Below are 27,844 nucleotides of genomic sequence, written 5' to 3'. Positions count from 1 at the left end.
CAGAAGTATTGTCCAAAGTTTACATGAGAAATAGAACTAAGTGCTGCAGACTTGCGAAAACATGGCTAGGATATAAGAATTTCCTGATTTCGCTTTGTGTATTAAAAAGTTAAGAAAGTTGCTTTGCTTCTTTCGATTAGTTCTATATATATTTGACTTCTAGGCTAGGAAAGAAAGAAATTTCCTGAGTTTCTTTTGTGATTTTGGTACCTACTAATCACTTGTTGATTTCGTTTGGTTTATGAATAAATATGTCGAGGAAGCTGTCAAATCATTCCTAATACACTAAACCAGCTAAAGGACTAAGGGCTATGCGGGTTCAAGAAACCAACGATTTTCGTGGGAGAGATTTGCTGTGGTTCCATAAGATGAGGCTTTAACTCACTCCTTGAATACTCTTTCAAAAGGGGGGTGCGACTTAACTCCAATTGAGAGCACAAGTATTATTTCGCTCCTCACTAGAGTTCACGAAAGTATCGTTCACCACTAGGTATGACGTGACTGCTTGACAGAGCTGGGGCGAGTCAATGGTAACAATTTGAAACACAGTGAAAGTAGTGGGACGATGCAGGTAATGTCATCGGCTATCCCCAGTCTGCACACGGGTCCCCATTATCTCCCCCTCCTCTCCCCTCCCCACCTCCTCCCCGTTCACAACATAGCCTATTGGCAGGAATTTCGAATTTTGGTGGCAAATTTAAAAATGGTGGGAATTTCAAAAATGACGGTAGTGTGTTTGTTCCAGTGTTTTGCAGACCTCCCACCGCACCCGCTACACAGGAATTGGTGGCAAATTCAAAATGGCCCCAGCACTTTCTGGAACTCGAATCCAAGTGCACCCTCTAGACAAGATAATACGGATCTGCAGGAGGGAAGGTTAGGTTCATGTACTTTATTTATTTTGAGTGGGAAACTAAGGTAAAGATCAGCCCTAATTATGAAATTAATGATGAAGATGAGGCCTAATTACCCATCTATACACATAGCGCTACACAAGGAGCGCCTAAAATCACAATACGGCTCAAAAATTGACGATATCGTGCAATTGGTGTTACCCTGGTGGGAAGAAAAAATTCAGAAACCACTCGAAAGACGGCCGAGGTGGCCGAGCGGTTCTAGGCGCTACCGTCTGGAACTGCGCGACCGCTACGTTCGCAGGTTCGAATTCTGCCTCCGGAATTGATGTGTGTGGTGCCCTTAGGTTAGTTAGGTTTAAGTAGTTGTAAGTTCTAGGGGACTGATGACCTCAGAAGTTAAGTCCCATAGTGCTCAGAGCCATTTTTGAACCACTCGAAACTAGTGGCAGATGTACCCAAAATAATCTCTGCATAGGATAATTCCTTTACCTAAAAGTCGAAATAGATCTCTTTTCTCCATTTGTGAACTGGTGGGAGAAAGGCTGGAGTGGAAGGTACTATCTTTGTTTTTGGTGGGGAAAATGCTAAATTGACGATACGTTGGTGTTGGAAAGAGAGGAGTTCAATAAGTGTATTACCTGTAAGCATACAGTTGAAGACCGTGCCTCTACCATACTACACAAGGAGGGGATGAGGTGATAATGGAAAAGAGTAGAGGGGAAGATTTTTCAGGAAATACTGGTGATACATCGCGATGGACTGACGATACATTTCACAACCGACAGGTTATGTTCCCTGAGCTGGAGCTGTTAATGTTACTGAAATTGATAGTCAGTCCACAGTGCAGTAGACGACTTCACACACCCTCTGCCACCCCGTTTTACTGACCGCGTATGTCTCTTGATCTTTGATGTCGGAGTTCAGGCAACCCACTGCATTGTTCGACAATCACACTCCAGCATAAGTGCTAGAAATTGAAGTAAACGGTGATCTCTTTATTTCTCGACGACCCTGTCCTGTTCCATTGCACCAAAGAGATAATCTTGGTATAGCTGCTGTGTGACTAGTAGACTGGTGCGTAGTAAGGAGATTCAAATGGTTGAAATGGCTTTGAGCACTATGGCACTTACCTTCTGCGGTCATCAGTGCCCTAGAACCTAGAATTACTTAAACCTAACTAACCTAAGGACACCACACACATCCATGCCCGAGGCAGGATTCGATCCTGCGACCGTATCGGTCACGTGGTTCCAGATTGTAGCGCTTAGAAGCGCTCGGCCACCCCGGCCGGCAGTAAGATGGAATAGCGCAGCAAATCATATCTGAAATGTTAGGAACGTCAATCCATGGTATCACAATTGATGGAAAATGATCGCTATCCTAATTACACATAAAAATGGTCGTTAAAAAAAGCAGCAGTAGTAAGCAACAATTCACAACGTAACACAGATACTGGGGATTGAGAAAAGTCTTATTAACAACACAATTAATACCAAAATGGACCCTAAAAAAATTGCTCCAGAAGAGAGGGACAGCAGCTGCGTATCTTTTATCCTCAATCGGCGGTCACAAACTAACCTGCTGAGAGCCAGTCTTACATCCCCTCCATCCATCCTTCATTACTCCCTCTCCTAACTAGAGCTGGAGATACAGGCTTGTTCTATCCGGTCACTGATGGTCCACAAAGAGATCCATCTGATGGCAGTCTGTGGAAATACAGTCACAGATGGACAAAATACTCAGTAACAGGACACTTCCTGAAAGTTGTTGAACGTATTTGTTGGAAACACTGGAACCCCCTGAAACAACACCGAAAATCTGGAGAATTCTCCAGAATGCTTTTTCTAACATCCGCTGTCGCCTTTCTCTGTCATCCACCTCCCGTCACCATCTGCTGTAGCTGAGACAACTGTCTTCATCTAGCCGTAGCCAGAGGAATCGTCTCCAGTGAAGCACATGCATGTGGCTGGGCACGGCCAGCAGGCCACGGAGGAAAGCTAGACAAATGCCGCCTATAACAAACAAAGAAGGCAGCATGTAATTGCTCTAAAAGTGCAGCTGCAGCTGCTCTTCTACTGCTATGACTGATTGGTTCCACAGGTGCCCACCTTTCTGAGAGAAACATTTCAGTGTAACAGTTGTTTGTAATGTTAAGGTACCTCATGTAAGCGACCATCTATTGACAAACCTCAGTTGCGACGACGATAAAAAACAGTTTTGTATCCACGAAAAGAGGTGCTATCCATTTTCTTTTAGATTTATGAGCAAAATCTGTACAGTCTGATAACATTCCTATGTTCAAATTATTATTAATCATGCACGAGGTCATTACCCAAAATTGAATAGCATCTGTACAATCAATGTCTTATGTTCAACTGCAGGATACAGTTCACATCTCTTTCTCTCTTCCGCCACCTCTCATTATTATGTGACATCCCACAATATGAAAAAGAAAGAAAACTACAGCACTGATGCCAATTACAGATGATCAAACAGCAGAAGTCGGAACTCAATAGCATTACATCTGACTTCTGTAGTAACTTCTCTCACATCTCCTTCCACTATTTTGCAGCTAAAACTAGCAATTACTGCATAATGTCGTCCTTATTTTGAAAATTTCATACGAGTAAAGAAAAAATTAGGATCTAAATCCGGAAAAAATCATACAGTCTAACGAAACATCTATGTTAACCGATTTCTTTGTTTCATGTCATTTTTTGAGAACGTTCCTGGCGTTCAAATCAGTGTCTGTAAATAAACTGTCATGCACGTGAATATTACCAACATTTCAGACATGTGAAATAACATCACAGAATAGAGTCTTTCACTCTCTCTGTTCACATATCGGAAAAAACACAATCGTAGGTTCGTCAGCTATAAGTTATAATTCAAGAGGACATTGTTGACTTGTTCACTATGGCAGCTCATCTTTTAGCAGTGCTATGCTATATTGCGCTGGCATTTACGAAATGTAATAAACGAGGAGTGAGAGCATGCCTTGTAACAGAACCTCCTAGTGTCACCTACTAGAGAGCCCTACAAGATTCCACCGATACATCGAAAATTAATAGTCTGCGTGCTGACATTTGACATATGCGCCCCACAACTCGCCTTTACCGACCTGTGTGTATAGTTACTGTCAAACATACTTGAAGCAGAAGACTACAGCCAGCAGAACATCATTCGCAGTAGCAGCATAATCCTGTGTTTTAGTTTCGTAACCAATTTGGCAATCACAGAACAGACCGTTTCATAGAATATTCTCACATGTCGGGAAAAACTCTGTTACCTCTAGGTTCCACAGTGAGCTACAATTCAAGTTGTTGATATTTTATAATTAGAGGTTATGAAATATGAAGTAACAGAGGACTTGCAGTAATATGTATTAGTGAACATACTATCATCACGGCAATAATAAAGCAGACATGATTCCACGAGAATAGACACAGTCGATTTATATTAGTTTAATGAGCAACATCGGTGCAGTTTGAGAGCTTACCGCTTGTTCAAATTACGAATTGTCATGCATGAGGACATTATATTCATTTCAGATATATGAAATATCGATACAGATCGGCATCTATACAGTCATTTATTATGTTCGACAGCACTTCACTTTCTTATTTTGAAACATCCAGATTAGGTCAAAAAATCTATGAACTATCTGCATCCAAACTTTAACCTGCCATACCTCTCCTTGTAATAGAATCTCCGTCAAACTACAATATTTTACCACATCTCTCTTTTGACATATTGAAAAATAAATACCGACAGCGTTCTGACACCGATCAGAACTCACATTCACAGACCTCCGTGTGTGTGTGTGTGTGTGTGTGTGTGTGTGTGTGTGTGTGTGTGTGTGTAGAGTTTTGTTACCTGTGCAGGAAAAAGTAGCATATCCAGCATGCTATCGCTCGCAACAGATGATTCTTGTGTTACAGAGACTGGTAATATATATCCAGGTGTTCTGTCTCGAAGAAGCTAGGAGCACTATTTTCTCGTATTAGACGTGTACATGATCACGTTTCCAGTGTTGACCATCCCTGGAAGGTGCTGTTCACAACACACACGGGATAGTAGCAAAGAAATGGGTACTGTTATCTTGTTAGTAAAAATTTTTAAAAAAATGTGTGGCGTACTTCACAGAATGTGGGAATAGGACAAGTCTGTAGCATTGAGGCACGTCTCCCAACATCTGCCTGAAGGTGATGACCTCTACATATAATTTGATGTTCCATAGTAACAAGTACCAGATGTCCAGTGTTATGCCAAGCCTCCCTTCATCCGAGGCAAGTAGTGTCAGTCAAACATTATGTGGTAATAAACAGCGTACCAGTGGATGGAACAGACACCATCGATATGGGACGATGTACAGTAATAAGCACCGCACCTGATAGCGCAATTAATTTTAGCAATTTTACCAATTTTTCCTTAATTTCAAGGCCAGCCAATGACACAGCAGAATGCTTCCCAATTTCTGTATTATCACTAAACCACCCCTCCACTACATTGCAAGTACCATACACTACACTGAAAATGCAGATAAATGACAGAGCAGTGCGTCCATTCGATCGTCTTATAACGATGTAGTTAGGTTATCTACATATTTCTAGCACATCAATTATACTGCTGAATTTACGATTACGACTTACCATCTTGCCCTGTATAGATGGGAGTCACAGATTATTCTTGCATTCATAGGATAAAGTCGGAGACTAAAATATCTCCCCGCATTTCCGGGACTAGCTCTCCCTGCAACCCTGTCTCCCCAACCCACTTCAGTTCATCACATTTCCTCGTATTTTTCTCTAATTTTATGTATTCTCAGTCAATTTAGATAATTTTGTTAGGTTCTCGCGATTTTACATACTTCTCCGTATTTTCCTCATTGTTTTCGTATTTTCCACACATCTGTCGTAATTATACGAGGTTTTTCTCGATTTATACCTATTTTATGTAATTTTTCATATTTTTTGATAGTTTTCCACATGCATATGGTCATATTGATGATATACCGATGTAGTGTTTGATTTTATATGAGAATATTTGTGTGTCTAGTATGTGTGTGTGAAATCTTATGGGACTTAACTGCTAAGGTCATTAGTCCCTAAGCTTACACACTACTGGACCTCAATTATCCTAAGGACAAACACACACACCCATGCCCGAGGGAGGAGTCGAACCTCCGCCGGGACCAGCCGCACAGTCCATGACTGCAGCGCCCTAGACCGCATGGCTAATCCCAAGCGGCTGCGTGCCTAGTATACTTTGGTGTATATGACCGAATGGATGTACTGCAGAGTCATCTACCTGCTTCAGCAGTCTAGCCTATGGCACCCGCAAAGTGGTGGAGGTGTGGTTTACCGATGGTACAGACACTATGAAGCACTCTGCTGTGTCATTGGCTGGCGTTGAAATTACGGAAAAACTGGTAAAATTACTCAAATTGATTGCGCTATCAACTGTGGTGTTTATTACAGCACAGCGTCCCATATCGATGGTTTTTTCTCCAGCCCATCCATCACTGGTACGCTGTTTATTAGCACATAATTATTAACTGACACAACTTGTTTGAGAGGGGTTTGGCGGAATACTGCACATCTGGTACCTGTTAGTGTAGAGCATGGGATTACACGTAGAGGTCATCGCCTTCAGACAGCTGTTCGGAGACGTTCCTCAATGTTCCAGACACGTCCTGTTTCCATACGCTGTGATGCCGGCCGCAATTTTTATTTTTTTTATTTTTAGGAATAAGTTAAAGAGTATCCAATTTTTAATACTGCCACGTGTGTGCTTTGTACAGCACCTTCCGGGGAACCAATCTCACCTACATGCCTAGTATGTGGACGTTGTGCTTTTGCCTTCTTCGAGACGGAGCAGCGGGTTATCTGTTACCTTTCGCTGTAACACAAGAGTCGTTTATTGCGAGTGATAGACTGCTGGATACGGTCTATTTTTACTGCACAGGCGACAAAACTTTACATACAAGAGCAGATCTGTGAAAGTGAATTGTGGAGCAATTATGGTTTACGCATAACTCCAATGGTTTTCTTTTTTTCGATATATTGGAAGAGAGATGTGGTAAAATTTTATAGATTGACGTTAGGAGGTGGTGTAAGTTCGCTAACCTCTTGTCGAACCGTGTTCGGTAGTCTGTGTATTTTGATATTGGTCTCTCAGTATATATATTCCTTACTGTCATTTTTTCCTAACAATATCATCTCATTCCCAAGAAGAAACAGATTTCACTCAGTTAAAACTCGGCAGAAATCAAACCTGCATTTGGATCGGACATCCTTAACTCTTGTGCAGAAAGGCGTGCAATATACTGCTGCTCCCATTTTCGTAACCAACCACAAGAATTCAAAAATCGTAGCTGTAATCCACGCGCTTTCTAATCGAAACTGAAGAGTTTCCTCATGGGTCACTCCTTCTGTTCTGTCGAGGAGCTTCTTGAAAATTTAACCTGACTCTTGTGCTGTTGATTGTGTTTACATTAACTTATAGGTTAACTTTTTGGCGTTCATAAACATTTTAGTTTTATCTGTTACTGCTTTTACGTTATAGTTTGATGTACTGACAAGGTTCTATGACCTTGCAGATTTGCTCCTCAGTTTGGTCCTACGGAACTTGACGTGTAAATAAAATAAAATGAATGTGAGATAAGTTTGTACACCTGTCATATGCATCGCTATAGAGCTCCAATCTCTGCAGTTTGAACATCTGTAATTTGCAGCAGTGCTGTAGTTTTCTTTTTTCATGTTTTTGGAGGTTACAAAATAACAGGAGGTGGGGAGAGATAGTGATGTGAACTGTATCTTGCAGTAGACCGTAAAAGAATAATTGTATAGACGCTGATATTTCAATCGTTTGAAATTATGTAATGCAATTATGCATGAGAAGCTATTAATTTGAACACGAGGACTGCTCTCGAACTATACCGATTTTGCTTATGAAACTAAAAGCTAATTGACTGCTCCTATTTTCGTGGAAGAAAGAATATTTTTTATTGTTGTCACAATTGTGTCTTTTTTAACAAATGCTGTCTTATATGAACTGCGCTGGCGTTCAGTACAACTGTTACACTGAAATGTTTTTCGCCGAATGGTGGGCACCCTTGGAAGGAATCGGTCATGGGAGAGGAAGTGTTGGTGCAGTTGCATTTATAGATAAACAACATGCGGCCGCCTTTGTTCGGGGTAGCCATCATTTATCTCGTTTTGTTCTGTGACTTACTGACAAGCCCCTGCCACGTGCTCTGCCGGAGACGATCCGTTTGGCTATGGCTGGCCGAAGACTGTGCTTTCAGCTGCGGCAGCTGCTGGTGGTTTGTGAATGGCAGTGGCGGGCAGCAGTGGAACTTAGAGAAAGCGTTCCGAGTTATCCAGAATTTCCTTGTTCCATGGGATGCCAGTATCTCTGAGGAATACTTTTAACGAGGTGCAGGAAGCATCCTTTTTCGTGAGTGTTTTGTCCATCTCTGACTGATTTCCGCAGACCGGAAACAGCATATCAGTGCAATCATCCTGTATCTCCAGCTCTAGTTAGGAGAGGGAAGGATGGATGGAGGGGATGTAAGACTGGCTCTAAGCAGGTTAGTTTGTGACCACACATTGAGGATAACACACGTGCACCTGCTGCCCCTCTCTCCTGGAGCAAAGATTTGGGGGTCTGTTTTTGTGATAGTAGTGTTGTAACAAAGATTCCCGGTAAATGTGTTACATTATGACCTGTTGTTTACGGGTACTTGTTTTTTGCACGATCATCTCCATGTGTAACTAGAACAGTGAAGCATTTTCCATCAGTTGTTGTAGCATGTATTGATGTTCCTAACACATAATTGATGTTTTGCTGTCCTATTCCTTCTTACTACGTACCAGTGTACATGTTACATAGCAGCTACACCAAGGTGAACTCCTGGGGGCAATGGAAAAGGGCAAAGTTATCGAGAAATAAAGAGAGCATTATTTATTTCAATTTCGAGCACCAAGGATGGAGCGTGATTGTCAAAAAATGCAGTGGGTTGCGTCTGTAGCGAACTCCGACATCAAACAGCAAGACACATACGCGGTTGGTAAAAGGGGGAGCTGGAGAGTGTGAGGAGTCGTCTCTTGCACTGTAGACTAACTGGCAATTTCTGAAACATTAGCAGCTCCAGCACAGGGAACATACCCTATCAGTTGTCAAATGCATCTTCAGTCTATCCCGCTGCATCATCAGCATTTCCTGAAAAGTCTTCCCTCTATGCTCGTCTATTATCAACTCTTCCCATTCCTTCTATAGGATGGTGGAGACAGTCCACAGCTGTATGCTTACAGGCAATACAGTTATTTTAACTCCTCTGTGTCCAACACCAACATCTTGTCGATTGAGCACATTTCTCACCAAAAATAAAGGTAGTACCTTCCACTTCAGCCTTTCTTCCGCCAGTTCACAGGTGGAGCAGAGAGATTTATTTCGTCTTGTAGATAAAGAGATCATTTTATGTAGAGTTTATTTTGAGTATGTCTGCCATTAGTTTCGAGTGGTACTGTGAACTTTTTCTTCCCAGCAGGATAATACCAGTTATACGACATCTTCAATTTTGAGCCGTATTATGATTTTACGCGCTCTTCGTGTAGCACTAGGGAAATACAGTAGATGTGTAATTAGGCCCGATCTTTATGTTTAATTATGTAATTAAGTTTGATCTTTACTTCAGTTTCTCATCCAAAGTAACTACAGTAGGCTACTAGGTGTAGGTGCGCGGTCTCAAGCACCTTGTCATGGTTTGCGCGGCTCCCCTCATCGGAGGTTCATGTCCTCCCTCGGGCATAGGTGTGTGTTTGTTGTCCTTCGCTTAAGTTCGTTTAAGTTAGAGTGCGTAGTGTGTGAGCCTAGGGACCGATGACCCCAGCAGTTTGGTCCAATAGGATCTTGCCACAAATTTTTACAAATTAGGTAAAGTACAATAACCTCATCTTCCATTTCTGCAGTTTTACAGTTTCCCTGTGTAGGTGGGCACACCTGGGCTTTCCACTCAGAAGGACTGGGGTTCGAGTTAGACATCCTGCCATAATTGTATGGGGTTCGGGTAGGGTAAGAGAGGGGTGGGGAGAGGAGGAGCAGGTAGGGGGCGGGGACCCATGTGTTAGCTGGTGAAGATCCTTGATGTTATCTGGTGGTAATTAATTGATGAATTAAATTAATTTGCACATCAATTTGATATCAAAAGTGCATCATTCCACTACCAGTGAACTGTGAAGACAACCTGTGGAGGGTCTGGTGCTGGTTATGAAACGAACAAGATGCATACTGTGTAGGCTGGTATTGGAAATGGAAATGAGCGTTTGGCGTCATTGGCCGGGAGGCCCCTTACGGGCAGGTGTGGCAGCCTTGGTGAAGGTCTTATTACATTCGACACCACACTGGGAGACCTGCGCGCCGGATGGGGATGAAATGATGATGAAGACAACACAACACCCAGTCCCAGCCGAGAATCGAACCCGGGCCCGTAGGATGGCAATCCGTCACGCTGACCACTCGGCTATGGGGGCGGACAGTCTGGTATTAAAATGCTATAGCTGACCTCTTAATGCTCAGTCCATGACAGCGGATCCCGCATGACATAAAACTATATACGGTCGTGATTCAGCTCTGAGGAAAGATTAGCACTAGAGTTTATAGCCATGTGGCACACTACTTCTGTTGCTAACCAGGTTGATGCTACCATAATGTGGTGAAGAAATCTATTTTTTGTAATTCCGACCTCAGTTAAGACTTTTATTCGGCATTCCTTAGTAGATAACGAGGAAAATGTCAACTTCAGAGTACACCAAGCAGGGAATGATCATTACTGTGAGTAAACGGTCTTTAGTCTTTATGGAGAGTTAATTTGTTTCTTTTTTTCTGATCAATAATCCTCGTTATTGGTATAGATTGTTTTAGTACAACTCATATATTTATGATTTTGAATCCAAGTAACAGAACTATGAACTGAACTGGGAGGAACACTTTTTATATGAGCTACATGTGCAGAAAAATTTACTGTTGACACGTGATTTTCTCTCTGTTAATACAATCCGTCGTATATATCCGATTGGCAAATGTGAAAAAGTCAGTTTAGAAGAACGACAAGCAACAAACAAACCAAGGGGATTGGTATTACAACGAAGTGACAATTATTGAACTAAATGAAATAAATCGTCATAGCTTTTGAACGGTTAGCGTCAGGACGTTCTAACTGCAGGGGTGGTCACGTGGAATGATGAAAATCAGTATGCGCATGCTCACGTGCCTTATTGTTGTCCGCCATTTGCAGTGAGAATGTGCGCATTTGGGGGACTGAGAATCCGCATTTGACGATCGAGAAGTCTCATCACCCTCAACGGGTGACTGTGTGGTGTACAATGTCCAGTTATGGAATAATCGGTGCAATATTCCTTGACGGTACGGTGACTACCGAACAGTACGTGAAGATTTTCAAAGATGATTTCATCCCCATTATCCAAAGTGTCCCTGATTTAGAGAAGATGTGGTTCTTGCAAGACGGAGCTCGACTCCACCAGAGCAGGAGAGTGTTCCATGTGTTGGAGGAGCTATATGGGGATCGCATTCCGGCTCTTGGGTACCCAGAGGCTGCTGGCGTGGGCCTCGATTGGCCACCTTATTCACCGGATCTGAACACATGCGACTCCTCTTTGTGCAGCTATATTAAAGATAAGGTGTACAGCAATAATCCCAAAATCATTGATGACCTGAAAACCGCCATTCTGGAGGTCATCGACAGCATCGATGTTCCCACACTTCAGCGGGTCATGGAGAATTTCGCTATTCGTCTGCGCCATATCGTTGCCAATGATGGCGGGTTATATCGAACATGTCATAAGGGAAATCCGAATATCTGTAGTGACGTTTTCATGTTGAATAAAACTGTGCACGCCGTAGTTTGTAACTAATTTACTTTTTCTCATGTAGTTAATAATTATCACCCTGCATGTGTGACGGTGGCGCACATTCCCGGTTGCGACGAGATGGTTCACAATGATACGGTGAACCATTCCATCAACACATTTTAATCCAGTCGGTGTAGTGCGACACTAGTCCGGTTACAGGCGGGAATAGTTCGGCAAGAAGTAGGGTGATGAAGTGGTCATATTGTCTCTGTTATTGACGGGATGTACCCATCACAAAGTAAACCACGGCTGTAAGAGGGGCAGCAAGCGAAACTAAAAGGTTCATGCCTGTGGTTTTCATCGATCAACTGGCCGTTGCAAGACCGTGTAGCATGGGGACGATGAAATGGCAGAAAGTTAAACATCGCTAATTATTTCATGGTCACAGCATGAGTAAAACCATTACCAACAGAGATTCATAACAGGCAGTGGCACCACATGTTTGGAATGCTGTACAGCAACCATTTGCGTGCCATTGAGTCAACATATCCGTCATAGGTTTCCGGAAGTATGTGGCAACAAATTTATGCGCACAGGTCACGCGTTTAACGTAAATTACGAGCCGAAGGTTTGTGATTGCAATGCTAGAGCCCCATGCCGACCCAAATGTGCCCCAGCAGGTACAGAAAGGCGAATTTGATGGTCAAGATAGCAGAGTGAGCTAATTCTCATGCTCTCCAGACCTCTGTAGTAAGACCCTAGCCCTGTGATATGGACAGCTACCCTGCTGCAATATGCCATCACTGTTATACACTGATGAGCTAAAGCATTATGACCAGTGCCCACTGCGAAGTTGTGTCTGGTGGCGCTGTGGTCGCCCGACGCGATAATAGAAGTTTATGAGTGGACCGGAGACGAATAGGGAATCATTATAGCTGCGATAAGTGACGAAAATGCGGAAATCCGCCGACTTAAGCGACTTTGACAAAAGCCAGATTGTTGTGGTCCACCACTTGGGAGCGAGCATCTCGGAAACCGCAAAACTGGTCGTCTGCTCGCGTGCTACTGCTGTCTCGACCGTTTATGGAAAGTGGTTGAAGAATGATGAAACTAGCAGAAGGCGACAGGAAGTGGGACGTCCGTACCTCATCAGAGAACATGGGAATCGGAGGCTTGCTCGCTCTCTAAAGCATGATAGGCGGCGAACTGTGGCAGATCTGATAACGCAGTACAGTGGTGGTGCAGACACAAGTGTTTTTCAGCACTCCGTTAAGTGCACAGCGTTGAACGGACAGCGGACCAATGGAGTCATATCGCCTAGTCGGATAAATCCCAATTATTGTTAATTCAGGTCAATGGTCAGTACCCATATACGCCGTCATCCAGGCGAACGGGTGCTCGAAACATGCAGTGCGCCAGGGACACAGGTCGGTCGGAGCAGTATTATGTTATGGGGTTTCCATGGGACCTCCAGTAGTAATCTAAGATATCATGACAACTGTGGACTACGCGAACATTATAAGAGAGCACCTCTAAACTTTCGTGCTTGATGTGTTTCTCAACAGCGATGGCATCTTCCAGCAGGATAACTGTCCGTCACACGAGGCCAGAATCGTGCTGCGATGGTGTGAGTAGCATGATAGTGAACTCACTCCGACGTCTTGAAAATAAAATTGGGCTTGTCTGAATCCGATGGATTCCAACTGCGACGGAATCGGGTATGTGAATCGTAGCGAATATTTTTCTACACCCTATAAAGGAAAAGTCACGGAGTTCGACAGCATGCACTGTGGATGAAATTCATAAAATGGCTTTACTTTAGTCATATACTGAAACTTGTTGTACAACAGTTAATTGAAAGTGGACTGAGGCTAAAATTCTTAAAAGTGAAATTATTCATGAATAAACTGGCTGAACTATTGAGTGTGTTTCTTATGACACTCAGTTAGCATATAAGGAAAAAAAATGAACAAGAATCCTGCTTGGTAAAAATGTCTAGGGGCAATGAGGACACAATCGCCCTGAGTTTAACTGATTATTATTTAAATAAATTTCATCAATCAAATCACATTCAGTTGTGCTGATGGGTTAGCCATTAATACTTTATACCAATGAACAGTCTTACTTCAGTGCTGTGCATGCGATGAAACTCGGAGCCTACGACGAAACTGTGTTGCTGGAACTGCTGCTGTTGTTGAAGGCGGTAGCATCTTGTGCAGCCACGGCTAATTACAGGAAATGGCAATCGTAATTAATACAGCCACTTCCACCCGTCCACTGTCCCTACTGCTGCTACTAGACATTTGTCGGTGCGCGTACATGATGCAGCCGAAAATGGTACTCTCTACTGCGAGAGCGTTAACACCACATTTCTGCACAGTACAAGCGCTGGAACCCGTCTCTCTCTCTCTCTCTCTCTCTCTCTCTCTCTGCGTGCTCCGCGCTACGACTCCCTACCCAAAAATTTTACAACGCAAAAGCACTGCTATTATCGTTGCTAGTCCATGCAAATAACAATTCCTTTGGCTTTTTCCCAGAGCTTTTAAGTTTCACAGTAAGACACAGATAAATACAATGAAACGTCAACGGACTTCTATCTAAATTTACATATACAGTGAAGCAATGTCCTTACTTATTAAAAGAAAGCATTTAAATTACAAATATTTACATACAATTCAGAAAAAAATTATATATCGGTAACCGGTGCCATGCATCCTGCAGTTTAGGGTGTTACAATTGTAGCAGTGCATCAAGATTTTTGCGTGGCTAGATATGCTAAAACAATAAAAAAATTTCTTGGAATCTCTCAAGAACCAAAAAATGTTACTAGAGCTACAATGCATAATCAGAAATACACTCTGGTGAAGCGGTGTAGTTGTTGAAAGCCTTGGTGGCTACTAACATCAGTGATAGATATATCTAAAGTACTAACTGAAATAGGTCTGCCTGTTATCTGGTCGGTTGACGTTGTTTACACGATTACGAGTTAGTTGTCACTAATTGTGTCGTTCGTTGGGTATTTACACTATTTCACAGCAGACTATATCATTAACCAGAAATTTCAATGTGTAGTTACGTAAGTATGGTCTTTTCTTCTACCTATTAGCGAATAAAACACTAGAATTACTATTTTGCTGCGTCATATCGAATACATATACATCTATAGACTACTCTGCAAACCACAGTGGAGTCCATGACAGAGGGTACGTCCAGTCGTACCAGTTATCAAGGCTGCCTGAGGCAGGATTCGAACCTGTGACCGTAGCGATCGCGCGGTTCCAGACTGTAGCGCCTAGAACTGCTCGGCCACTCCGGCCGGTGGACGCCTAACCCCACCATTGACACAACACTCCCAGGCAAGTGGACGAGTAGTGATAGACCATGCCTATTCTGCAGAAGATACAGTATCCAGAGGAAAGTATAGTACTTTTGTAGTACTTTTGGTATCTCTGGTACATGACTCCATGTAGCCCTCTGAAGACACCCACGTACAGCAGCTTCCAATTGCTTGACGGTATACTGTGTTTATCATAAGAATAAACATGATGCCATTAAGCCATGTATTCTACTGAGTTTGCTGGAATCTCATTGGATTTCGTTTGACGTAGAGTGAAAGCCAAACTGCCTCAGGCACACTGAAGTTCGATAATAAGGTTACGTTTCGTGCTGTGCCTTCGCGGACATCGAGTGAGTGATGATACGCGAAGACAGCTTTACTCGCGCATTTGACTTGTACAGTATTGGACAGCCAACTGTTTCAAGTAAGCTGCAGTAATGTGAGCAGTTGCAGTTACGACGTAAAAAGAGACAGGCAGAGAAACAATACAGCTTCGAATGTTATTTAATTTTTAAAGAGAATGAAATAATATTCTGCAAAACTCCAGTTGTAAGCACACTTCTCATGGGACCAGACGTAAAGCATAATATGCTCTCGTTCTTACCTAGCATATCATTGTAATTAGTAGCAAGAGCATGAAAACTCCTAACTTAAGCACAGGGTAATTTTTCTGCACAAGATATGTTGGTGAAAAAGCCTATTGCACGAATTTTATCGCGTGTCTAAATATAGAAGGCACTGTCCATATTGCGTACACATTGTCGTCTAGTAACCTCTCAATTCGTTATATATTCGAATTCGAAAAAAAAAATAAAAAAAATCTGTGCTGGTACTGTCTTCTTCTACACTGATAACGAGTCGATCCACAATAGAATCCACGAAGCCATCCAAGCGTCGCATTTTTTCTCTTCTCTTATGATATGCCGTTCTGTATCCCGCTACCGTTGGACAGTGACGGGTGACAAAACTTCGTGTGTAAGTTCCAATGCAACTGGCAGCTTAAATGTCTTATTTCTCTCAATAAGTCATTTAATTTGGCTCTATATTTGTTCTGTTCGTTTCATACTGCATTGATACAGTGGTAACTGTAACAATTCAGCATTTGTATGGTGTGCTCAGTGCTGTGAAAATTGTTTTCAATATTTCTACGACTCTTATCAGTCTCGCTCGTGTGAGATCACATCTGTGATATAAAACAATGGACATAGTCAAAATATAACGTATTAGATCTTTCAATTTTGTGCTTAAATTTAATTTGTGATGTTTTCTTAAATAAAACAACCTTTATTAACAATCTTTTACAAAATATAGATTATATTAGCAATGAAAAATTAAATTTTGCGTCCAATATGTCAATAAGTAGACGTGCACTTTACATTAAAATAATGATGATGGGATTTTGTTGTTTAGAATATATTTGTTGTATTATACAATTAAAGACGTAGGTATTCCAAACTGAACGGAAAAAGGGCGACCAAGGCGGGATTTGAACCCTCGAACTATGAATTATAGTGAATTACCCAACTCTACCGGTTCAGCTACGAGTCCGGTATTTAAAAAAACCTTAACTTTACTAAATACAATTGCTTGGTAATATTGAGAACTGATATTTTTCTGCAAACTTGCCAAAAACATTAAGAACAACCACGTTTTAATGGTGTTCAACTCGCATGTTTCACTACCGAGGAGGAAGCAGCTTCAGCCATTTTCACACTACGTATTCACATCGCGATAATCAGAGCACAAAAGAACAGAGACTACGATTGTAAATAATTTTTAACTAGGAACTGCATAGCAAAAATATGTTTACGAGAAACGTTGATGGCTGTTAATACATTAGAATATCTTAAAGTTTCATTTACCGTGACACAGAAATAAGATACCTCATACATGAGTAGGACCTACTTTAAGGAGCATAACGACACCAGTTTACGTGCGCTAAATGCCGACCAATCATCGCATTTACGGTTGTTTGCATCGAGTCTGTTATTATGTTGAACAAAGTATGGTAAGGTGGAATTGCAGTTGCTTTTGAACTGCACATAACTCGTCCCAGCATACACAGTGTGGCTGTATTGTGCCTGGTGCAATACTTTCCGCAACAGTAAACACATAATTTTTAACTAAACTTGCTGATTTTCTTTTAATTTTTGGGTCTGATTAGCTCCAGATATTACCAGTAGTGTTTTAGAACTGAAGCGATTAATAGCAAAAATGAGAAACACCTTAGACACTTGGAACAAAATTTTCTATTCCTCTGTAAGGTTTTTCTAGATATGTTGACTACCTAATTCAACACTAGTATCAATTTTAGATAAATGCAGACAGTACTCTGCTAACACCGGTCAGCAGAGGAAACACGCGTTTCGAAAGGACGTGTGATACCACCTAATATCGTTTCGGACCTCGTCTTGCCTGATGCAGTACAGCAACTCGACGTGGCATGGACTCAACAAGTGGTTGGACGTCCCCTACAGAAATACCGAACCACGCTCTATAGCCGTCCATAATTGAAAAAGTATCGTCGGTGTAAGATCTTGTACACGAACCAACCTCTCGAATACATCCAATAGGTGTTCGACGGGATTGACCTTGGACGATCTCGGTGGCTAAATAATTCGCTCGAATCGGCCAGATTGTTCTGATATGCCGCATTGTCATCCATAGCAGTTCCATCGATGTTTAGGTACATGAAGTCCATGAATGGCAGCAGATGGTCTACAAATAGCCGAACATAGACATTTCCAATCAGTGGTCGGTTCTTTTGGATCAGAGGATCCAGTCCATTAATCTAAACGGAGCCCACACCATTATGGAATCACCACTAGCTTGCACAATGCCACTGTTGACAATAAGGGGCCATGGTTTCGAGGGGCCTGCGCCACACTCTAAACCAACCATTAGGTCTTACCAACTGAAACTGGGACTCATCTGACTAGGCCACGGTTTTCCAGTCGTCTGGGGGACAATCGATAAGGTCACGAGCCGAGGAGAGGTACTACAGGCAATGTGTTGTTAGCAGAGGCTCTCACGTCGGTTGTCTCTTGCTATAGCAAATTAACGCCAAATTTCGCCGCATAGTCGTAACGGATACGTTTGTTGTACGTCTCACATTGATTTCTGCACTTATTTCACAAAGTGTTCCTTGTTTGTTAGCTCTGACATTTCTAAGTAAACGCCGCTGATTTGGGACGTTACGTGAAGGCTGTCAGCCACTGTGTTGTTCGTGGTGAGAGGTAATGCCTGAAATCTGGTATTCTCGACACACTCTTGACACTGTGGATCTTAGAATATTGAATTTCCTGACGATTTACGAAATGGAATGTCCCATGAGTCTAACACCAACTGACATTCCGCGTTCAAGCTCTGTTTATTCCCGTGGTACAGTCATAATCACGCTGGACACCTTTCCCCATGAATTAGCTGAGTACAAATGAAAACTACGCCAATGTAATACCTTTTTATACCCTGTACACGCAATACTATCTCCATCTGCATATGTGAATATCGCTATCCAGTGAGTTTTGTCGCCTGAGTCTATAGCAACCCTTGTTCAGCTCGATCGGGATGTTCTTTTTCTTTTGCGCTGATTTATGAGCCCTCAATATTTTTAGGCTATTAAGAACAGATTTTACCATCGCAAGCCTTATATAATCTTTTACAATTAACAGTAACTGAAAATCAAAACATGCGTATTCTAGCACTTCAGTCTTTCTTTTGATTTTTTACATTTATACGTACGGAGAACCAGCGAATTTCTCGGTGTGATTTGTATCCTGAAATCATTTGACGCCTAAAAATTATGAGCGCCACGACCATCATATGGAGACACACACGCAAAAGCCTTACTTTTTACTGTGAAAATTATTAGGAGAAATAACACTTGTTAACGTAGTTAACTATCCCGCAATCTGGAGACAATATCGGAGCATTTCTCAAAATATCGAGCGTTTTTACTTTTACGGACTGACTCTTTCCGGAAGTTTTTGTTTGTCTCCAAGAAGTCAGTGGTACGTTTGGTCCTTGATTCCAACAGGACGAAAACCCATTGACTGTAAGAAATCAGAATATGTACGCAAGAGCCACCAACCGTGGAAGTTCACTAAAGAAACCTGACATCATGTACTGGATAATGTTTTGTGACTCTACATAAAAATTTAACGATTTATGTAAGTTATTGATTCGTGAGTTGGGCGAAAGGATCCCTTCTTATTCGATGGCCTGTTCTTCGATAACATCAGAAAGCCGACGTCTTCATTAAAAGTAATTCCGCCAGATTTATGCCGTTCTGTCAACCCTAAGACGTATACTTCTACCCCGGGTGAAGAGTTACATTCGCCGATTAGGCTACCGAAGTGTCCTACTTTCATCGCACAGCGAAGGGTTTTCACAATTACAAGAAATCTCCAGGTCGCGATGTATTCAGCAATGTTGTTGGCGTTTATTTCCTCCTTTAATACTAACAAATCTGGCTGTGTCATATGTGCCTTCGAATGGTGATTGTGGTGCTGCGAATTTTAAATGTTCTTAATGTTTTGATGAGTTATCATCCTGGCGAATTGGGCTGTTCTCTTGAAGCATAAAAGAGAAAATCAAAGCAAAAACTTAAGCACTGGAATTTATATGTTTTGGTTTACAATTAATGTTAATTATGAAAGATTATATGAGATTTGTGATGATAGAATCTCTTTTAATGAGATACGAAATGCATATTTCTTTTGTCATTTATTCCATTTTATTTCACTGCGTCACAAAAGGTATTGACATTATATACTTTCGTGACAACAAAAGGAAAAAGTGTGAATGGATTTGAACACGGGGCGCCAATATACGAAACTTGGCTGTTAGCCACTGCGTTAGCTACTCGATTGGTTTTACGACGAGGGAGCGGACTGATGAAGTTGCGTCCAATCAATTTCTCAGAAATTATTGAGTGTTGGCACCTAAGCTAAAATAAAATGATAATTAAATCAAGACCTTAAGCTATCGACAGGCGTTGATATACATAAACGGGGACTGCTGAAAATGTGCGCCCCAACCCGGGATCTCCTGCTTACATGGCAGACGCTGTATGCATTTCCGAAGGAACAGATACCTTCTTCATACAAGCTAAAAAAGGTGTCACTTTATTTTCGCCTTCTTTCACCCTTTGAAGTTTAGACTGTGTCGGGTTCATAGAGACTCCACCGTACCGACGCTATAAAATGCCAATGAATGAAAGAGAAGATGACGGTGCATGGGATTAGGTTGTTAACACTTGACAAATGAGTGCCCTTCGGAGTCTAAGGTGATGTATTGCTTTATCCAAGAAAGTAAATAATTCAAGCAGTTGATGCTTCATAAAATGTTATTATTTGTTTTTTGTTAAATGTTTAATGTAAGTATATGTTAATTTTATATTTTAAAATATTCGCTATTTTGAGTAAATAAATTACAGTAATGAGACAAAATGCAACAACCTTGTGCACTAAACAACATAAAAAGATGTTTCTATTACATTAGTAAAATAAAATCATGCGATAATAATTTATTACAATTGTGTCTTTCCGCCTCTTTACGAATCTCAAGTGCAATAGACGTGACGTGACCTGAAACACTGTGTGAGCATCCAGAGAAAGTTGTTAGTTTATATATATCAGCATTGGTGCCTAAAAACACATTAAAGAATTTTTGGTTCACTTTACTACATAATTTGGTTTCAGGCGTGTGCATATGAACTTGCTAAGTTACTGAATAGGCAAAAGTATTGAGTTCTGTGTTGAACGAAGTTTTGAGTACTGTGACAGCAGGTGGTTGTGTTATGCTCAGTTTCCATTACAATAGGCTGAAAATAAATATATCGACATTATTATCCCACAACCTTTGTATAAAAACGAAATCTTACTGTGAATGTCGCAAGTGACTTGCAATTGAGGCATTTTTCCACGGTCTATAGACAGAAAAAAATTAATTTGGACATGAATGGCAATTAACTGTCACTGAGTGAGGCGCATAGTAGCAGGATAATGAGGCGACTCACCTGCCCGCGACTGCGCTGAGGCGGTGCTCGCCCGTCAGCAGGTGTCGCGTCTCGCAGCGGTAGGCCAGCACTCCGTCGGTCGGCTGCACCTGGCGGATGTGCAGCTCCCCTGACGAGAATACCGAGTACCTCCCGCCTGGTAAGCAAACAACACGCACTTACGACTCTCCATTACCACAGACTGTTACACATGAAAAAGATAAGAAAAACAATGGCGTGAACACTAATGTTACTCGGCTTGTTAAGGAATTGTATAACTACAGTAGGAATTTAAATAGATTTGAATTGCAAGACCACAAACGGTTAAAAATAAAATATGGAGAAATGTTTCAATTTAGGATTATTAAGGGAAGAACATAGCTCACAAGACCAACAATTCGTCAGCCCCTTAAAAAAACCATACTGATCGCACTGGGTTGCTGACTGGTGTCAGGATGTCATCTGACACTCCAAATCTGACGTAAGTAATGGCACTGGTGTAATGTTTATGTCTCAGTCGGTTCTGTAAAATCAGCATTGTAGAGTGGGTCAACGTGGAGACGTGACGGAATGGCAAAAGGAAGCTATCTTGTTTGGACGTGTCCATGACCAACCCGTGAATGAGGCTGCTGGACTTATTGGTGTACCAACGAGGACTGTCCAACCTGTCCACAACGAATGATGCATCATTCAGACGCAAATAGCACAGCGTAAGATCAGTGGTCGTGAAAGACACTAAGCTGAAGGGGACCAGAAGCGAGGGTTACGCTTTGTGGTGGCAGTTGCTTCCTAAACCCGATCGAAATTGCTACTGTCAGCGAATTAACAAGCTTCCGAGCGAACATCACGACGGGAACTGCATGCAATGGACATTTGGAGTAGGGCAACCCAAAAAAGTCCTTTTCCCTCTGAGGCATATAAAACTATACGGTTTCAATGAGCCAAGCAACACAGAAACTGACTGGAGGCGTGTAGTGTCGTCCAGTGAGTCGCGATTTGCCGCTTTTCAAATGGTGCATTCCGTCGAGTGCATCGATGGCCTAACGAGCATTTAATCCGCAATGAGTGGAAGGTGTCGTTCGGACCTGTCGTAGTTCTGTAATGTTCTGAGGGTGTTTATCGTATCATACATTTGGATCACTGACTCACGTGACTGTGAAGCGAACCAGACTGTTTGTTTCAACACTCCCGGTGACCGAACGCATTCCGTTCTTTTGTTAGTCGACCACCGTAATTAGTGTTGATAGTACGTGTTCAACTGACCTGAAAGCATTGACAATGCGGTGCATTTTCCGTAATCATCACAGTAATTAGTTACTGTAACTTCATCGTGTGTTTCCGATAACGACCGAGTGGAATAATATCGTGGTTGACTAGTACGATCGATTTATTCTCCCGACACCTTCGTCTTCCAAGGTGACAACAACCGCGTTCCCAGGGCCGCACGCATATGTTCCTTGTTTGAGAAACCCTTAGGCACCCTACCGTGCCTCTAATTTCCCGATAAAAAACACTCGTTCTAAATCCCATATTAAATGCCTAAGACTATATGGAACATATGATGAAATACAGCGGCTGCTAGCCCTATTTAGCAATGAATGGTTTCAGCTGTATATGGCATATTTGAAGAAACTTACGGACAGACTTCCTCTTCGAACTGATAGCATTAAGTATGCCGTGTTACAGGGTCTCATAGTGGTGTCTCTGAAAGACGACTATTTCTTTTTCCGATGTATTTATTACGATGTTTACAGTCATAAACCAGTGATGTCTTTCACTTGCTTCTAAATAGGCACTGAAGGCCTCAGCATTTGTTGGCAGTGGAAAATGCTCATCCTGTCTTAGGCTAGACATGATTAGCAGTATGAGATCAATTTACGGGCTGGAATTGTGGAGGACTGTTGGACATCGACACGTTATGTGCGGTGTCTACAATGGCTTGATTCAGAACACCCCTCCAGGCCTGTTAAAGATTTCACCCCTGCACATATGACGGAGTATGTGTTTTATACATACCTAGGCTCCAGTACACTTCAGTCACATTATTTCGAGATACGCTAAATGGTATTTACCATGAATAATGATCACTTAAGAGTAAATAACCTCCGTGGTTTCTGTGTTTCCATGTCCTCAAATAACTCATTTATAATATATGGGAATACATTAAAAAATTGGTATACGCACCAGAAATTCTTAGTGCTGCGGCGTTTCATGTGTGATGGACAGTCCGTGATGCATTGTTGCTTACCTGACTGCTGTTACAACCCTCGATAGACGACGATGCCGTTGCATCAGAATACTGTGGCCCATGGCAAAGGAGTCTGGCGGCAGCGGTTTTCCCCGAACTCAAGTCCTCAAACTCCACACTTGGCACGGCGACAGGTGTATAGCTTTGTGACCACATGACCTGTGCAACGTCCTATGCGTTGTCCACCTACGATCTAGCTGTATCCCGTGTACGGTTATCACTTTCCTGCCCAGCTTAACTAAATTGCCATGCTAAGACTAATAAATTGCCGTTGAAATGTTCAAATGACACTCTCACCGTGGCGAGAGAAGCGATATCTCTACAGTTATCTTTTCACCAGCTACTCGTGATTGTAGATTTGTGTCTTGCTGGTGTAAGAGAAACTGACTGATGAGTGGAAGGCAACACGGAAAGAAACTTTTAGGAGAACTGAGATTCATGTCTTAAGCAATCGCAGACGATGTGATTTGTCGAAAGCTGGTCGACGACGAATATCGTAGACAATCTGTACGATATGCAGCCACATTTCGATGGATATATACAAGTGTGCTATATATTGATTGTCGGATAAAGGGAGTTTCACTGACAATTTCTGTGAGCTTAAAAGTGTTTCCGAAAGCCTACTGTTACCAATGCAGAGTATTTTGAAGAGCGAACGAAAGAGCTTGTTTGTATTGTCTGTTTTTTCTTTTTTATAGAATCCTTTAGTGTACTTTTAAATGGTCATTCGAAACCGCGCTAGCTACACTTATTTTGCGCTGATTACGACAGTTCGAGGTTGCTATGAATTTGCATTTGGTGCATGTTAGGTCATATGTTGCAGCATATGAAATGCAGCTAACATTTTGAATTTTTATTTAAGTTTTTAAAGATATTGCTACCTGTCATCAGTCTCGAAAAAATTAATTGTAAGTAAAGCGCTTCATCCCGAACTCGCATGCCAGTGATAAAGCCAGAAGGAAATATTCTCAAATTCGGTACAGCTTGTAAACAATTTCAGATACTGAAACAAGATTTTGGCAAATGCCATTACTCAAAAAGGAGGCTATTTCGCCATATGATTGCGATGTTAAACTCCCATATCTACCGCGATGTTCAACCGACTACAGATTTTTTGAATGAAATGATGTAATACAGCGTGGAGCAGAGGAAACGCTTATTTTCCCCATTGAATGACTGGGACACGGCTTGATAAAAGTAATAAAAACAAGCATTAAGTGATAGATTTTTAATGCAGTTTTGAAATATACATACTTTAATTAGGTTCGAAAAATGTCTTGGAGATGACGTCCTTCATGCTTTAGATCCTCTCCCGAAAGTTACGCATGGCTCTCTCCAACATTTCATTCGGCACGGCTTCAATTTCCTGACGAATGGAATTATTCAGGGCATTGATTGTTCGAGGCTTTTTATGTAGACTTTTGGTTTTAAATATCCACACAAAAGAAGCCACATATCGACAAATCGGGTGAGCTAGGGGGCCAGTAAACATCACCATTTCTCGAAATAACATGTCCTGGGAACATTTGTCGAATCACTTCCATGGATGCTCGCGCCATGTGAGCTGCGGCACCGTCCTGCTGAAACCATATTTCTCTTATGTTCGCTTGACGCCTTTCAAGCTCTGGACGAAGAAAGTTGTTTAACATTTTAAGGTAGCGCCCTGATGTCACAGTAACTGCAGTTCCTTCCTCTTAAAAAAATGTAGGGTCCAACAATCCCCATCTTTGAAATGTAGCACCACACAGTTAATTTTAAACTGTGGAGAGGTCTTTGGAGTAATTCATGTGGGTTCTCCGACGCCCAATACCGACAATTTTGAACGCTGACGTAACCGTCTACATGAAAATGTGCTCATCACTCATGAAGACTGTAGCATCTGCATTTCCCGTAACAATTTCGTCAATTACGCTACAAAACTCTCTGCACTACACAAAATGCCCTTCACTAAGCGTCTGGACGACCATTATCTAGTACGGGTGAGACGTAAGATCATCATGTAAGATACGGTGAAGCGAACGGCGTGACATACCCAGCGCTACAGCCTGTTGTGTAGCCGATAGTTTCTCACTCGATCTACATCTTCCGGAGTACGAAGTGAACAGGGAAGACCAGGTGGTTTCTTTTTCTTCACAGATCCAGTATCTCTAAACGATGCAACCCATCAGACTACAGTATTTCGATCAGGTACTGCACCTCGACGTCCCACTGTAAAATTTTGACGGAAAAGACGTTGCACTGTGACTACGAACTCATAGTTTCTAAAGTACAGCTCGATAAGGAAACCACGATGCTCTACGTTCCAACGGTCCATAGCGACTGAAAATGCACTGTATGGGCAGTCTGCCAACATTCATTGAAGGTCAATACCCCCTCTCATCGCCTCGTACTAACGGTTCAAAAAACATGGGTTTCCTTTGCTCCACTCTGTATTTAACCACCTACTACAGCTGGTGAAACGAGAATTACTGTGAGTAGTTCTACCGAGCACAAAATAACAACACAATTATATGTATTTTTACGCGTACTAACGGTTCAAAAAACATGCGTTTCCTCTGCTCCACTCTGTATTTAACCGCCTACTACAGCTGGTGAAATGAGAATTACTGTGAGTAGTTCTACTGAGCACAAAATAACAACACAATTATATGTATTTTTTTATTTTTGTGCATGTAAACTGTACTTGTATCAAAAGCAATTGCTTTGGTTATATAAAAGAGCAGAAGTCAAACGATCGCCAAATTTTTATTACTTGTAAAATGCAATTTATATTATACACGGATATAAAAATACACAATGGACTAACGCTGAATGATGTGCAGCTCTATTTATTTGCAAGACAAGCAGCCAAACAAACAAAAAAACAAAGGGATTTTGTCGGCTCCCAGTTTCTCTTTTACACACTGATTTACATTACTTTCCCTAACAGTTCTACCACCACTACCAGTAATCCCACTATTTAGCACATCATTTATGTAGTGTATCAAAACTGTGAAAGCACAGTTTTGGTAGAGTGTAGCCCTATTTCGTAATGGGCATTTAGTATTCCAAGAGTGGAAAATGTGTGGGTTTACACTTTTTTTGTTTATAAACATTTTATTTTATCTGTTACTACTTTTATGTTGTAATTTCATGCAGTGACACGTGCCGTGGCCTTAGAGATATGCTGCTCACTTTGGTCCTGCAGAGCTAGACGTTTAAAATAAAAAATGAAATAGATTAAATGATCAGAAACTAGAAGTTTGTCTCGTTCAGACGAGATGTGAAGAAATTAATGAAAGAGACTGACCAACTAGGAGTTATGGGAGTAGTATGGTGGTGGCGAGTCACCCAACATAGTGGGTTGCCTACATCAGCGACAAGTATACATTGAGTGGCAATGATGACATCATGCCTTAACCTATTGTTCTGCTTCACGTCAGCCCTTATCCTATAGTTCTTCTACGCCACTTTATATGAAATAGATATGAAAATCAATTAAATTGTGGCAGCTGTTTGATTTCTGACCATAAACTTTTGTTTTACTACATGGTTTTCCTTCTAACTCCTCCCCCTCCCCTTAACCTCTTGTTGTGTTAATTTTTTTATGACTCCCTCGTGGTTGATTTATAACCCCCTGGAAATAATCTATCCTTCTAAGAAGCCCCTACGCTTAATCCCTCCCCCAACCCTGCAGGGAACCTCCAAACCTTCCCCCTCCCTCTGGCTGACGCAAGCACTTTCAGGCCTAAGTTATTCAAATAGCTCATGCTACTCTATCAATTTCATTGACTACTTAATTACATTGTTAACCTTTTGTGTGGGACTGTTTTCCTTGCTGGATACTGCACTCTTCTGGAAACATTGATTGATTTGCTATTGGGCAGGAAATCGAATGCAGTGAATGGGATATTATTTAAAAAGTTGCTGGTAGACTGGGCAGTTTGTGAAATATTGTTACTTTAAACAATTTCTTAGATGCAAGACAGTGTATGAGATATAGTTTCCTTATTTATTTAACGAATTTGTTGGGAAATTGACTGCAGTGTATGTAATACTGTTTGTTTAAGCGGTTTGTGGATGACAAGGCAGTATGGAATATGTAAACCATTATGACACTTCCATTCCAGCTGCACAAGTAATACCATCAAGAAACACTCACCACAAGTAACTGAACTGTCACTTGGTAAAAAAATCCTCACCATCATGTCTCTGAAATTCCAAATTTGTGGTCTTATGGGACAAAACTGCTGAGGTCATCGGTCCCTAAGCCTACACACTACTTAATCTAACTTAAACTAAGTTAGGCTATGGACAACACACACATCCATGCCTGAGGGAGACCTTGAGCCTCTGACAGGACCCATGTCCCTGACTGTTAGCTTAATTGCACCCCACTGCACACGCCACTGGTCACGGATCACTGCAGCCACTGGACCACACTAATCCTCTGCAAAACAGTATCTGGTAGAGGCATCCCTTTGAAATTTGTTGCCAGACTCACGTCCTGCCTGTCTCTCTTCCTCTCTACCTCTCCCTATCCCTGTCTGA

The 27,844-nt window shown here is 41.7% G+C and overlaps 1 protein-coding gene across 1 annotated transcript in view; it reads right to left on the bottom strand.

The window, feature by feature from the left end:
• The window catches only part of LOC126298115 (Down syndrome cell adhesion molecule homolog), a 1,905,244-nt gene that overhangs the window by 472,610 nt on the left and 1,404,790 nt on the right, over positions 1–27,844 (bottom strand). The window contains exon 6 of the mRNA XM_049989435.1: positions 21,088–21,223. Coding sequence (XP_049845392.1) covers positions 21,088–21,223 — 136 coding nt within the window. The remainder of the gene's footprint in view (positions 1–21,087; positions 21,224–27,844) is intronic.

This window comes from Schistocerca gregaria, chromosome X, assembly GCF_023897955.1.
Source record: "Schistocerca gregaria isolate iqSchGreg1 chromosome X, iqSchGreg1.2, whole genome shotgun sequence".
Lineage (NCBI taxonomy): Eukaryota > Metazoa > Arthropoda > Insecta > Orthoptera > Acrididae > Schistocerca > Schistocerca gregaria.
Note: the sequence above shows the minus strand (reverse complement) of the source record. Positions and strands in the feature narration are given on the sequence as shown.